General features: G+C 41.4%; 1 protein-coding gene across 2 annotated transcripts in view; it reads right to left on the bottom strand.

The window, feature by feature from the left end:
* Positions 1-3,105: 3,105 nt before the first annotated feature.
* The window catches only part of Znf277 (zinc finger protein 277), a 122,970-nt gene continuing 111,613 nt past the window's right edge, over positions 3,106-14,462 (bottom strand). For both annotated transcript variants that reach the window (XM_021179196.2, XM_029484540.2), the window contains 5 exons: positions 9,893-9,960; positions 7,993-8,089; positions 6,116-6,158; positions 4,667-4,841; positions 3,106-3,450 (listed from right to left, as the gene is read on the bottom strand). In XM_021179196.2, coding sequence (XP_021034855.1) covers positions 3,264-3,450; positions 4,667-4,841; positions 6,116-6,158; positions 7,993-8,089; positions 9,893-9,960 — 570 coding nt within the window. In that variant the 3' untranslated portion in view covers positions 3,106-3,263. The remainder of the gene's footprint in view (positions 3,451-4,666; positions 4,842-6,115; positions 6,159-7,992; positions 8,090-9,892; positions 9,961-14,462) is intronic.

Raw genomic sequence — 14,462 nt, forward strand, 5'->3', positions numbered from 1 at the left:
TTTTAGGATAGAATGTTCTGTAGATATCTGCCAGATCCATTTGATTCATAATTTCTCTTAGTTTCACTGTGTCCCTGTTTAGTTTCTGTTTCCATGATCTGTCCATTGGTGAAAGTGGTGTGTTGAAGTCTCCCACTATTATTGTATGAGGTGCAATGTGTGCTTTGAGATTTACTAAAGTTTCTTTAATGAATGTGGCTGCCTTTGTATTTGGAGCATAGATATTCAGGATTGATATTTCCTCTTGGAGGATTTTACCTTTGATGAGTATGAAGTGTCCCTCCCTGTCTTTTTTAATGACTTTGGGTTGGAAGTCAATCTTATCAGATATTAGAATGGCTACTCCAGCTTGTTTCTTCATGCCATTTGCTTGGAAAATTGTTTTCCAGCCTTTCATTCTGAGGTAGTGTCTATCCTTTTCTCTGAGATGAGTTTCCTGTAAGCAGCAAAATGTTGGGTCTTGTTTGTGTAGCCAGTTTGTTAGTCTATGTCTTTTTATCGGGGAGTTGAGTCCATTGATATTAAGAGATATTAAGGAAAAGTAATTGTTGTTTCCTGTTATTTTTGTTGTTAAAGTTGGCATTTTGTTCTTGTGGCTGTCTTCTTTTAGGTTTGTTGAGGGATTACCTTCTTGTTGTTTCTAGGGCGTGGTTCCTGTCCTTGTATTGTTTTTTTTCTGTTATTATCCTTTGAAGGGCTGGATTCGTGGAGAGATAATGTGTGAATTTGGTTTTGTCGTGGAATACTTTGGTTTCTCCATCTATGTTAATTGAGTGTTTGGCTGGGTATAGTAGCCTGGGCTGGAATTTGTGTTCTTTTAGTGTCTGTATAACATCCGTCCAGGATCTTCTGGCTTTCATAGTCTCTGGTGAAAAATCTGGTGTAATTCTGATAGGCTTGCCTTTATATGTTACTTGGCCTTTTTCTCTTACTGCTTTTAGTATTCTATCTTTATTTAGAGCATTTGTTGTTCTGATTATAATGTGTCGGGAGGTATTTCTTTTCTGGTCCAGTCTATTTGGAGTTCTGTAGGCTTCTTGTATGTTCATGGGCATCTCTTTCTTTAGATTTGGGAAGTTTTCTTCTATAATTTTGTTGAAGATGTTTGCTGGTCCTTTGAGTTGAAAATCTTCATTCTCATCCACTCCTATTATCCGTAGGTTTGGTCTTCTCATTGTGTCCTGTATTTCTTGGATGTTTTGAGTTAGGATCTTTTTGCATTTTACATTTTCCTTGATTGTTGTGCCGATGTTCTCTATGGAATCTTCTGCACCTGAGATTCTCTCTTCCATCTCTTGTATTCTGTTGCTGATGCTCGTATCTATGGTTCCAGATTTCTTTCCTAGGGTTTCTATCTCCAGTGTTGCCTCATTTTGGGTTTTCTTTATTGTGTCTACTTCCCTTTTTAGGTCTAGTATGGTTTTGTTCATTTCCATCATCTGTTTGGATGTGTTTTCCTGTTTTTCTGTAAGGATTTCTACCTGTTTGATTATGTTATCCTGTTTTTCTTTAAGGATTTGTAACTCTTTAGCAGTGTTCTCCTGCAATTCTTTAAGGGATTTTTGTGCTTCCTCTTTATTGTCTTCTGCCTGTTTAGCAGTGTTCTCCTGCATTTCTTTAAGTGTGTTATTAAAGTCCTTCTTGAAGTCCTGTATCATCATCAGGAGATATGCTTTTAAATCCGTGTCTAGCTTTTCCGGTGTGTTGGGGTGCCCTGGACTGGGCGAAGTGGGGGTGCTGGGTTCTGATGATGGTGAGTGGTCTTGGTTTCTGTTAGTAAGATTATTACGTTTACCTTTCGCCATCTGGTAATCTCTGGGGTTAGTTGTTATCGTTGTCACTGTTTAAAGATTGGAGCAGAAGCTGTGTTCCACTCACCAGCAGTCCCAAAATCCTGCGGCGGGGGTCGTGGGTAGCTGGCGGGTGTCAGGCAATCCTGCTCTCCTGCTACCCCGGCGCTGATCCGGCCGGATGAGGCCTGTGGCCCTACTCAGGCCGGTTTCTGCTTCCCTAACTAATGCAGTCTCAGGTCCCGCGCAATTGGATTGGAGCAGAAGCTGTGCTCCACTCACCAGAAGTCTTAAGATCCTGTGGCGGGTGTTGTGGGTAGCTGGCGAGTGTCAGCTGACCCTGCGCCCCAGCTGCCCAGGCGCTTTTCTGACCGGAAGAGGGTTGTGGCCCTATGTAGGCAGGATTTCTCTCTCCCCAGCCAGAGCAGTCTCAGGTCCCGCGTGATTGGACTGGAGCAGAAGCTGTGTTCCACTCCCCAGCAGTCCCAAAATCCTGCGGCGGGGGTTGTGGGTAGCTGGCGGGTGTCAGGCAACCCTGCGCTCCCGCTACCCCAGTGCTGATCCGGCCGGATGAGGCCTGTGGCCCTACTCAGGCCAGTTTCTGCTTCCCTAACTAATGCAGTCTCAGGTCCCACGCAATTGGATTGGAGCAGAAGCTGTGCTCCACTCACCAGAAGTCTTAAGATCCTGTGGAGGGTGTTGTGGGTAGCTGGCGAGTGTCAGCCGACCCTGCGCCCCAGCTTCCCCGGCGCTTTTCTCGAGACATTTTTGAGACTATCTGGGAAAAGTAAAAAATGGTATTGAAAAGTTTCTTTTAACTTTATTGAGTGTTATAATACCGCTCCAGTTATGCTCGTAGACAGTGGTACTTATCTTTGTTACTATTGCTATTATAATACATATCAGGGAAAACACACACATAGGTACACACACATTTTGGGGAAGAGTAAGGTTAATTACATTATGCCCATTTCTATGCGGTTTGTAACAGGGAAACAATAACGCTGTAATACAATCAGGTTTGGATGATTTCTAAATAGTCCAGTTTGTGCATTATCCAGATCTTTGGTCACCTTTCTTTGCTTCAGTGGGTCTTGTTTTAATCACCCATAAGTTCCCAACTTAGTACTGAAATCACATTGAACTCTGTGACTTGATAAATGACAGGCCTGTGGGAAGGAGACTAAACAATGGGTTAAAGTCAGGGTCATCCATTTGAATGTTTGTGACTTTTACCTTCTCCATATTGTAGATAATCATGAGTTTATGAAATAAAATCATCCAAGATAATAACAAAATTTCTTCAGTCCAAATATAAAAACAAAATGTTTTATTTTTCTTATTTCTTGAAAAATTTTCATTAACAACAACCATGATTTCAGCCATGAATAATGCTGTGTGGACAATCAAATCTGAACTTGTCTGTGTCTTACAGGAGAAAACCAGGTGACACTGTGCCCGCAGCAGCTTCTCCTAGTTTTCCAGGCACCCCTGGAGTAGCAATTGGTTGAGAACACTGCTCTGTTTTAAAGCACACAGTCTGGATGTGTCTTCACTGATGATGGGAACATTTTCAGTTTGCTCTTGAGCTGTTAGGTCACTTTCACTGTCAGACAGTGTACACAGGAGAGTGTCATTCTCATAGGTGGGGAAATAATACCTGAAAGTAACCACAGATACACCGAATAACCAAATGAGTACAATTCATGAAAAACGTCGAGGCAGAGGCTGCACACAGCACGGCTTGTGCCATGTCCCCTGATGACACTCTAATAAGCTGCAAGGGCTGGGCTGGGAGACACCTCTGTTGATTTCCCTCTGACCCTTCCTGTCTGACATGAGCCTGATGTGAGTCTTGCTAGTGGGACACTCAGCTCAGTCTCTATCATGATAGGAAACATTAGCTGGACAGATAACCTGGTCCAGTACTGTGCTGTTCTGTTATCAGCCAAAAAAACAGAACCCCCTTTATTTACTCAAAGTAGGCTCCATACAAAATTTTAACTGAGCTGAAAATAGTTATTTATTTTTTTCAAAAGTAAAAATTTCAAATACCCAACAAAGCCACAACCATGTTACTCCATCTCTAGTTTCTATGAGGACTAAGTCCAGAGTACCAGGTCAATAGAGGGCTGACCTTGGCCTTCGTGAATGGGAAGTCTTCCAAACAAGGAAAACCAGAGGTTTTTTTTTGGTTAGAGTTCTGTGGAGGCCTAATTTAACATTCTCTGAGGATACTGAAAAATTAGGTAGCCAGCCAGCATCCCACTCTCTCCACTAAAGTCAATAAAAATGATGTGGACCCACCATAGATGGACTAGACTGGCAAATGACACTTGGGAAGTTTGACATCGCTTATTTCAAAAAGTTCGTGTCAGAGAATGCATGCTTAATGTTTCAAAAGTGCCAATATGGAAAATGTACACTAGAAGCTCTGTGATGTGCATGTCATTGACATACTAATTTATCTGAATGATATAATTAGGACACAAATGCAGCCATATAGCTATGCATTTTATTACTACTTGCAATAGCAAAAAAGTAAAAGATAACCTAACAAGTTAGGGTATAGTAGTCAATGGCATATCTGACAGCCATTAAAAAAAAATGGAACACATGAACATGGGATGTGGAAAGGTGCTTAAAACATTTTGCTAATAAAATATAATTTAAAAGTCTGTATCTACTTCTATACCAAACTAGCCAACTCAGATTCCAAAAAAGTTACATAAACATCACACACACACACACACACACACACACACACACACACACACACACACATTTATACTTGGTTACATATGTGTGTATACATTTAAAGCAGTTAAATAAAGGGACACAATTTGGAGGTTCATGTTCAATTCAGCAAGACTTACTCCAGTTGATCCCATGTCTTCCTGTCAGGAAGCAGTGAGGTGTGTTTAGTGTCTTCCATGTGAGTCCTTAAATCTGCTTTGGATTTGAACTTTACATGGCAACTGTAGCACTTGCATTGGTGAACTTGCCTTCTAATGAAATTGACCAGCTTCACTTGCTGATAGAAATTTAATCCTGTAACCCATTAGACAACCTTTAGCATTATTTATGCATTGTCAGTAATTATTTTTCTCTAAAAATTTTTAAAAATTTATTTTAAACTGATATATAAAAACTTAAATATTTGTATGATATCATGTGATATCTTAAGGTCTATAATTCTACAATATTTACCAACTTTATGTTGAAAACATGGAAAATTGTTTGTTATAATTTCTTACAGGAAACACTTATCCGAGTTAACCAACCTGAAAACATGGAACAATTAAAATACAATAATGGACACCAGTATAGGGCGTACATGCTGTGGTCTATGCTCACCACTTTTTAATGTCTTAGTACATTTCAGCTTCCAAACCATCATCACCTAGGTAGAATCATTACATCAACATTATTCACTAGCAAACTGTTCAAGATCTCACAGCTGTGCAATGGTGGTGCCACAATCTCACACCAGGCTGGTGGTTCTGTGGCTATGGTCCTGACTAGCAAACAAACTGTGTGTCTAACACATATGCATGTCTGTAATAGTAGCAAAGCGAAGTCACATATCCAGGAGCCCAGTAATTAGACCCACTAGGAAGTTAGTAATTTATGTCGCAACACTGCTAACCCTTCCATGGCAGTCACCCTGAGAGTTATACAATTGGTCACATCTATAATAACGCATAGTAGGTATTCTGCCAAGCACTGCAGTATGTATCGTTGAACACACAGTTCACAGTTTTCTGCCCTGAGACCTAGTGTTATATACATAGTGCATATCAGACACTACTGTACTGTTATGTGAGTTCAGGAACTAGAGCTCTTATCTGGGTGTGGTAGTACACATCTTTGATCTCAGTACTCAGAAGGCAAAGGCAGGCAAATCTCTGTGTGTTTGAAGCCTGCCTGATCGACAGCAAATTCTAGGTCATATAAAAGCCAGGGCTGCATAGTGAATGAAGCTCTGTTTCAAAAACAAAACAAATAAATGAATTATACTAAAAAGCTCCAAGCCTCAAGCTACCTGTGCTCTTTCTGTGAGCCTCTTTTTGCATTTTATTAAGGTGCTCATATATGTAGAAGAACAGATGAACAGTATGTGAAATTAAACAAAAGAAGTAAACCGTTGAAGATCAGAATTCAGAATGGCCTGGAATCATCACTTTAGTGAATTTAGGAACATCTCTACAGAGATGGCTTATGTGACTGCAGGCCTCAGTCATGCCTAAAGGACACAGGCATCACTTATAGGATGGTTGATAAAAGTGCAGTGTCATAGAAAATAACTTCCCAACCAAACTTACCAAGCTCTGACTTTATTCTGAGGAGATCAAACTCATGTGTGTCCTAAAAAAAGGGAAGGAGTATATTTGTAAGCATATGAATTATTTAATCTTTCAGGCTAAAGCTATAAACAGACATCTGATTCACAGGGGCTTGAGTATATAGAAGCAGTCTGAATTCATCATCTTCTGCTTTTGAGATCTTCTAATTCTAACTACCTTCCTCCATGGTCAGCAGTTCTTTAAAGCACAACCCAAAGCATCAATCATTTGAAATGTTTTAATTAGTTACAGCTTATTGCAGTTTTGACAATTTACATGTCTGAAATATCTAGCCTGATAAAAGTGAATGCTAAATTGTGATTCATGCATGCAAGGCATCTGGACCACAATTACAGAAGGAGGTTTTAAAGAGCCATAAGCAAGTGATGGTTCACATAGCTAGGTGTGTGTGTGTGTGTATTTCTTCAGTTCCACTTTCACATCAACTATGCTTTCTTTGGACTGCCACAGTACAGAGACTTATGGTCTTCTGTTTGTCCTCTTTCTCTAGTTGCCTGAATAAATGTTCATACCTATCACCTCACAGAAAAAAATATCTTGGTCCCCATGGCAGCATTTTGTGCAGATGCAGGATGCTCAGGAGTTCATGACATGCTACCAACAAGAGTGACTGAGCAGGACCAATGATCCTTGTGGGGATACCAAAAATGTTTCCCCTACATGGTGATATATCTATAAATGGCCATATATCCATCCTACTGGTACCCCATTATAGAAAAACAGATTCATAAGAATATATGGCCATCATCTTTCTAGCTCTGCCCAGGTCCTTATTTTGCTGAACTAAGAAGAGTATTTCTGAGTGAGGAGGACTGAAGGTGACTGAAAAACCGATGCCAACTATAGACATAGCTCAGAAGACAGGAAGAGAATGTCAGAACTCTCCAGAAATAGTTTATTATTATTATTATTATTCCCAAGTTGTAATACTGTCATATATCATTATTCTTTTCTTTACCCCAGCATCCAGCCAAGGGTCAGAGCAACACATAGGGAGTATCTTTTGGGTATACTGAAGTGAATAAAGGTTCAGAATTGCTAGCTTCATTTTAATATAAACCTGATACCCAGAGGGGAAAGCAGACCAGGTATGTTCTTATGTTTCTTTTCTTCTTTTTGCTTTTTCCTCCTTCAAGTGGCTCTCTATGTCCAGTTTCGTTCTCGATCTTTGTGAATAGCAAGACCTCTGTTCTTTCTATCCTAGTCAATAGTACCGTAACAACCGAAAGAAGACCCCAGAACCCACTGTGGCTGCAGATCTCTCAACTCCTGAGCTACAGTGCTCAGGGAAACACCTCGAGGGTGGGAGCTACGGCATCTGAGCTGCAGCCCACTTGGGTCAGTCAATCATCCTCTACACTGCACCATACTCTCTTCTGCATGGACCTGGCCTAGCTCTTCTGTTTGTACAGTGTACTTTCAGGACTGGAGGATGTGTGCTTCCTGACTGTTTCCACGCTGAGATTAATGTACCTTGACAAACAACAATAACAATAACAACAACAACAACAACAGCAACAACAACAACATACCAACAAGCCTTCATAGGGAAAGAAGAAAGCAGAGAGTGGCAAACGCTGCTGCTCAGTTTCTTTCTCCTAACTCAGTTCCGGACCTGGTCCATGGAGCGAGGCAGTCCACATTTAGTGCAGTCACCTACCTAAATGAACCCAGTCAAGGAAAACCCTCAAGCATGCCCAGAGGCTCCTTCTGAGGAGATTCTAGGTCCTGTCAGCTTAACATAAACCACCCCAGTGAGTACATGAGGATCCAGTGATTACCAGTTCCACACTGTCAGAACGAAACCAAATTAAAGAGAGATAAAAGCATCTCACCTTCATGTGCACATACAGTTTATCTATCGTCTCTTCTTGCTTTTCACAAAATAGACAGACAGCAGAGACTGGGTACTCCTGCCAATCAGACCAGTCACTAGGTTAAAAAGAAGACAGAAAGCATGGTCATTTTTTCACTGGAGGTACACTTCATGGTGAGCTGTATTAGTGCCTGTTTGCTAGCAAATGCCACCAATCCTGGAGTATGACATTTTGGGAAAGACTGCCACATCCCATTATGACTTTGAGAAACAGGGTCTGGAATACCAAGCATGAGATGACTAGAAACAGCCAGTAGGTGCTGCCCCAGTGTTCCTGTTTGCCATTCGTTTGAACAATGACTTGCGAACGGAAGTGCTGTGATATTTTCCAGAGACAGAGAAATTTAACTCCAAAAGGACACCTACCAAGAGATGGGATGTTCTATTAGTCAAAGCACTAAATACACAGGATGTGAGCTGAGGTGCTTCGATTGTGTTTCAACATGGTGGACTGTGGGTTTGTTTTTGTTTTTTGTTTTGTTTTTTTTCTTTTAACAAAGCCTACACATATATTTCAAGAGGGAACCACTGGTTATTTTAAATGGGGCAAATGTTACATCTCATGGTAGAATGATAACTCAAAAAGTGTGCATGGCTGAAGAGATGACTCAGAGGTTAAGAGCACGTACTGTTTTTATATAAGATTTGAGTTTGGTTCCCAGCACCCATGTTGGGCAGCTCACAACCCCAGCCCTGAAGCTGTTTTGGGAACTGTGGGATCTCGCTGGTCAACTGAGTGTCAGGGAGCCAGGGAGAGGTTGTAACTGATTAGGCTCTGGCCCAAGGCCTCTGCTTTCTTATCTGAAGATGGGAAGCTTATGTTGTAAGCTCCATCAGCAGTGATGGGATCCAGCTTCCATGGCTGCCCAGCCATGGAGCCATTAGCCCAAACAAACCCTTTTCTTCCGTGGCCTCTTGTCAGGTCCTTAGAGTATAGTGATAGGAAAGCCCTGTAAAGAGCTGTGCTGCACATACCATAGCGCTGAAATATTGTTCCCAGACCTTGCAATGCACTCTCACTTGCTGAAATCTCTGCAGTCAAAGTGCAGATATGGCCACATGTAGCTGCAAAGAAGGCTGTGGAAGTCTTTTACTTACATGCTAGAAAGCATCCTGATAATTATCAGGTTTTTATTACTAAGGAAGTAGTGGAGAATGGGCACAGAGACAACTGGAAATGCCCATTACTGAATGAATGGCGTGTGACGTCTCTTTCAGTGCCATTCCTTTGTAACTGTGATCTGAGACAAGCTGTCTAACCTATCTGCACTGCAAGTGTCACTGCCAGACTCATGAACAGTACCGCTTCAAAGGGATGGATTTAAGAATCACATAACAAACTGTCTAACATGAACTAGTACATAGGATGACTCAGAGTACCAGTTTATTTTCTTTATCTAAATTCCTTTTGATGATATTTTTATGTATGGTAGAAAAGAATATGAAGAAATCAGATAGCCTTAGTGGGATTTCTGTCTTTACTGTTGCATCTTCAGCAGGTATTTGTCTAATACACATCTGTATTATCTTAACATAAGTTCTGTGTTTGTATGTCCCTATCTCTGTATGAAAAAGTAGAAAGTAAAATAAAGCAAAACAAAAAAAAACCCAATAAACAGCAAAACAAAAAACAATCCAAAACCCCAACTAATCTCACCCAAAAGTATCTTTAGTGATTTTTATGGGAAAATTATTTTAATTTAAAAACCTTGCTATTTTCATGAAAGGGTGCATGGCTCAGAGTCTTTCTTTGTATTCTCCCTCGTTGGAATGGTAATTACAGCCCAAATGAAAGACTCATCTGCCTGCTCTCCGTCCCACACTATAATTAACCCGCAGCAGAGCGGCTGGTGCCTTACTCTTCCTGAAGGTCCAGCAGCTCACGGTCATCTTCTGACTGCACCTCTTCCCATGACTTCCCGAGTTCCTTTGTAGAAAGAAAGCAGAGTTCAGACAGAGCAAGGAGGAGAGGTGCAAAGAGTGAGAAAACAGACACCGAACCTAAGTGCCACCCCCACCAAGGCAAACCCAGTCCCTCGGGCTTCGCAGCAGTACAAGTAAGATACGTTTACAGATTTATTGCTGTGATTGAGGTGAATAAATCCTAAAATGCTAAAAACTAAAATAGTAAAAATATTTGTTTCTATAGAAACAGCAGTAGCCTTTTAATCACGTTTTTCTTCCCATCCACCACTGTACTTTCTTAATTTTAAATCACTGTTTATCAACCCTTGATATATATTAGTGTCACTTAAGGATCTGCACCTAAAATTTTTTTCTTTTTGAAGAAGAGCTCCTGGAAAAGACTCTGAAATACTGCCTGGCGGCAGGTACAACCTTTCGGCGTTGCAAAAATGATGCTCTCATCTGCTGAGTTCACACTTGAGATCCTCACAATCAAGTTACAATCCCCTCCCTCCAAACATTAACAACCACCACAGCTGCCACCACTGCCACCGCTGGCTGCCACCACTCGATGCAGAGGAAATGCCTCTGTGCATAAAGTACTTGCTGCATAAGTGTGAAAAACAGACTTTGAATCCCCAGAACCTGCATAAATGCCAGGAGGCACGGGGGGATGGGGGGGTCACCTGTAATCCCAGCACTTGGGAAGCCCACATAGGGGGTTCCTGGGGCCAGCTGGCTAGCAAGACTAGCTGTAATTAGTGAATCCTGGGTTCAGGGAGAAACAGTTTCAATAAATAAAGTGGAAAGTGATGGAGGAGGGTGGTCAACATTAACTTCAGGTGTCTGCATGTTTGTGCATACACACACCCACCAAAAACTACAACAATAGCAACAACAAAAATACCAACACACACACACACACACACACACACACACACGCACGCACCCCTCATAATGTTTTAAGGAATGTTATGATTTTGTATTGGGCTGCATTCTAAATCTCATAACGTTTTAAGGAAGTTTATGGTTTTGTATTGGGCTGTACTCTTAGCTGCCCTTGGCCGCATGTTTCAGCATGCAGTCTGCAGGTTGGACACTCTCACACGGACTGCTTCCACTCTTGTTCTCTGCTGGTCTATCCCAGATAGCAGCCACAGTGATCTTTCTGAAGGGCACTTCTTCACAGCTGGAACACAGTATAGATTTCCTACCATGGTTTACCTCTCTCCATGCCCTCCCAGGCTTCTTCTGTATTCTTATATCCTGATGCCCCTTTCTCCCTCAGGATGTCCCAGCCAGGCTAGTCTTCCTGTTGCATCTCTGTGTGGTCACTCTGGTCTCTGCTTGAACACACAACCCAGTCCTCCACTGATTGGTCTGTTTAAAGAAAACTCTTCCAATGAAGAAGATGTCCCTGGGCATGGCCCAGCCATTGTAGCTGTGACCTTACTGTGCTGTGCTTATCTGCTATGATAACCACAATATGAGGCCCCACATCTACTGAGACAATTAAGTGTTGTTGAAGAAGCGGTAATTGTAGCCACTAATAAGTTGCTCTAGCTCCAATAAATGATCTCCCACCTATGCTCAGTCAAGAAACTCTAAAGTCATTAGCCATTCACAAAAAGAAGACATAAAAACAGTGCAGAGAGACTTGGCAAGAAGAAAAGTTCCAGGAAGAGAAAGACAGGAAAGTGACTAAAGTTAGTATATAAATGGACAGAGCTCAAACAATGAAAAACGAAAGAGAACAGCACTCCTATGCCAAGCCAGTTTATGTTCCTGTAGGAGCTGCAGGCATGCATGTGTTTCTTATGTGCTTGCCCTTCCTTTGCTATCCATCTCCTCCCCTTGAACGTCCAAGGACACGTGGCCTTTGTTCCTGGTTACATTTGCCGACTCTGTCCATAGTAGATACTGCGAAGTTTTTTTTTTTTTTTTTTTTTAATGTAACTTTAAAAATACAAAAATTGAGGTCATTTTAGATCTTATTTCAGAAAGATTTTTGTGAGGTAATTAAACAATGTCTATAAAGCACATGCTGGGTATGAATAGGTATTCAATATCTGTTCAAACCTTTCATCGTTTACAGTTAGTGCCTAAGTTCCACTTTTAGGGACTTTGGTTTGGCAAGTCACAGTGTCGGGAAAATACCACAGGGACGATTAGGGTGGTTTATTCTGGTCCAGTCAATTTTTACTTTTTCCTTTGAACTTTTTTTTCTCTTTATGACCTGTCTTCTCTCCCTGAACTCTGCCCGAGCAGACAGTATACCAAAGCCGATAGAGGGCTACCACTGAACTTTTCAAGGAGCTGACACAGGTCGGGTCAAGCCCAGCCTGGCCGGCTCTAAGCACAACTATGCTTCTCACTCAATGTCTTTCTTCTGGAAGCCTGGAACCAGGATTTTCTCAGTTATGGCCATGCCTCTCTCTAAAATAAAGGCATTCATTTGGCTAATACAGAGAACTATGAGCACCATTATGCTTTAGAGGGAGCAAGAATATCTGTTGTTTATCAGCTTAATGAGAGGCTTTGAAACTGTCATTATGAATCAACCAAACGAAGCATAAGCTCAGACATGCTGAGACCCACCATACTGTCATTAGAGACAGTTAATCTGAACTCTGTCATGTACTTTCTAGAGACACTTCTTTACATGTGAAGGATTTACAGGACTATAACAACTCCTTAGTCTAGGAGCCTACATCTACATGGCTTTGTATATTTTAGGACAAAACAATATAAAATAAAAGAAAAGGAAACAAAACAAAACAGACCAAATGATAAAGGAAACAGTTTCCTTTATTAAGTCTGGGCTTGAATCATGAGTTCCTAATCCACATTAGGAACATGTGGCTGAAGCCCAGTGAGGTTAAGCAGTTCGTTATACCTGAGGCTAGAGTAGCTGAACTCTTGGAAGATTTTGGGTAGATGATCCAGACTGCAAAGGAGTTCGATGTGTTTGTAAGTCTGTTACATTTCAATGTGTTTGTAAGTCTGTTATATTCAATAGACTGTCAGTTATTAGAGATGGAAACCATCTCACCTAAGAGGAAGCAAGGCACCTGCCAACTTGCTCAGTTCCGAGGGAAGCTGATAACAGCCTCTTGGTCCCTTATCCTCTCACCTTTGGTGCCTGCCCGAGTGCATCTTGCCCGAGTGTCCAGGAGGGTCTGGAGATGCTGCAAGGGTTTGACATGCAGCAGGAAGCTCCCTGGTGGGTGGCCGAGTTACTACTGACAGAGCCCACAGAGGAGGTGGCATGCTGATTTTGGACAAGATTCTCATTGAATGTGCTCACAGCAGCCTCCCACTCCAGCCTCTAAACTCTGAGTAGAGTTCTGACAAGCTGCCCCCCTGTTCACCTTCTGTTCTAATCTTCTGCTGTCTGGAAGGCGCTGCAACGTGCATGGACTGCACGAAAGGGATAGAAGGGATCATAGTGCAGACGACCATTACGGCTTTGTCATTTGCCTGCGATCCCGTGAGGAATGAACCACGGATGTCTCTCACTCTTTTGCTTTTATTTATTTATTTATTTATTTATTTATTTATTTATTTATTTATTTATTTGGTTTTTCGAGACAGGGTTTCTCTGTGTAGCCCTGGCTGTCCTGGAACTTACTTTGTAGACCAGGCTGGCCTCGAACTCAGAAATCCGCCTGCCTCTGCCTCTCAAGTGAGTGCTGAGATTAAAGGCGTGCGCCACCACACCCGGCTTGCTTTTATTTTTAAAAAGTAAGTTTTTATCATTAGTTATCACTTAGGCAAAATTTTAGAGAATTTATTCTTCACGTTAATGACTTGTTCTTCACATTAAATACTGTTCATTAACATGTCTAAATTAGGACTATAATGATGCTGAGAAGCTGCCAGCTCTAATTTTTTTCTTCAGCGATGTATTACTACTATTTGGAACAGTCTCTTACATGCATATCCTAAGCATTATGCTTTTTAGTTATTAGCAGACTCTTTAAGCACCCTGGTATGTTGTTAATGCTGAGGTGTCTGTACACAGTTCTTTAGTGCAGGGTCACCATATATCTCAGGGACTTTATTCCTTTCTTCTGTCCCTTTCAAAGGTGTTTGCATCATTTTTAAGAATGCTAATACATCAGCATACATCTTATTTTTTGGAATAATTTTCATACTTATTAACTATTTATTTTAATACTTGGGCTAAAAGTGCGATGGTTGTAGGTGAAAATCATTACATTCTTGCAGATTAAAACCAGTTATACTTTCTATAGAAGAGAATAGGCCATCAAAAAATCAACAGTTAGCCGGGCGGTGGTGGCGCACGCCTTTAATCCCAGCACTTGGGAGGCAGGCAGATTTCTGAGTTTGAGGCCAGCCTGGTCTACAGAGTGAGTTCCAGGACAGCCAGAGCTATACAGAGAAACCCTGTCTCGAAAAACCAAAAAAAACCAACCAAACAAACAAACAAAAAAAAACAACAGTTGTTAAAAAACTCAGCTAAAGAATACAATGGAGGTACCACCACTATCTCAACCGTGT

The sequence above is a fragment of the Mus caroli genome, unplaced genomic scaffold (assembly GCF_978045245.1).
Source record: "Mus caroli unplaced genomic scaffold, Mus_caroli_1 scaffold_14, whole genome shotgun sequence".
NCBI lineage: Eukaryota > Metazoa > Chordata > Mammalia > Rodentia > Muridae > Mus > Mus caroli.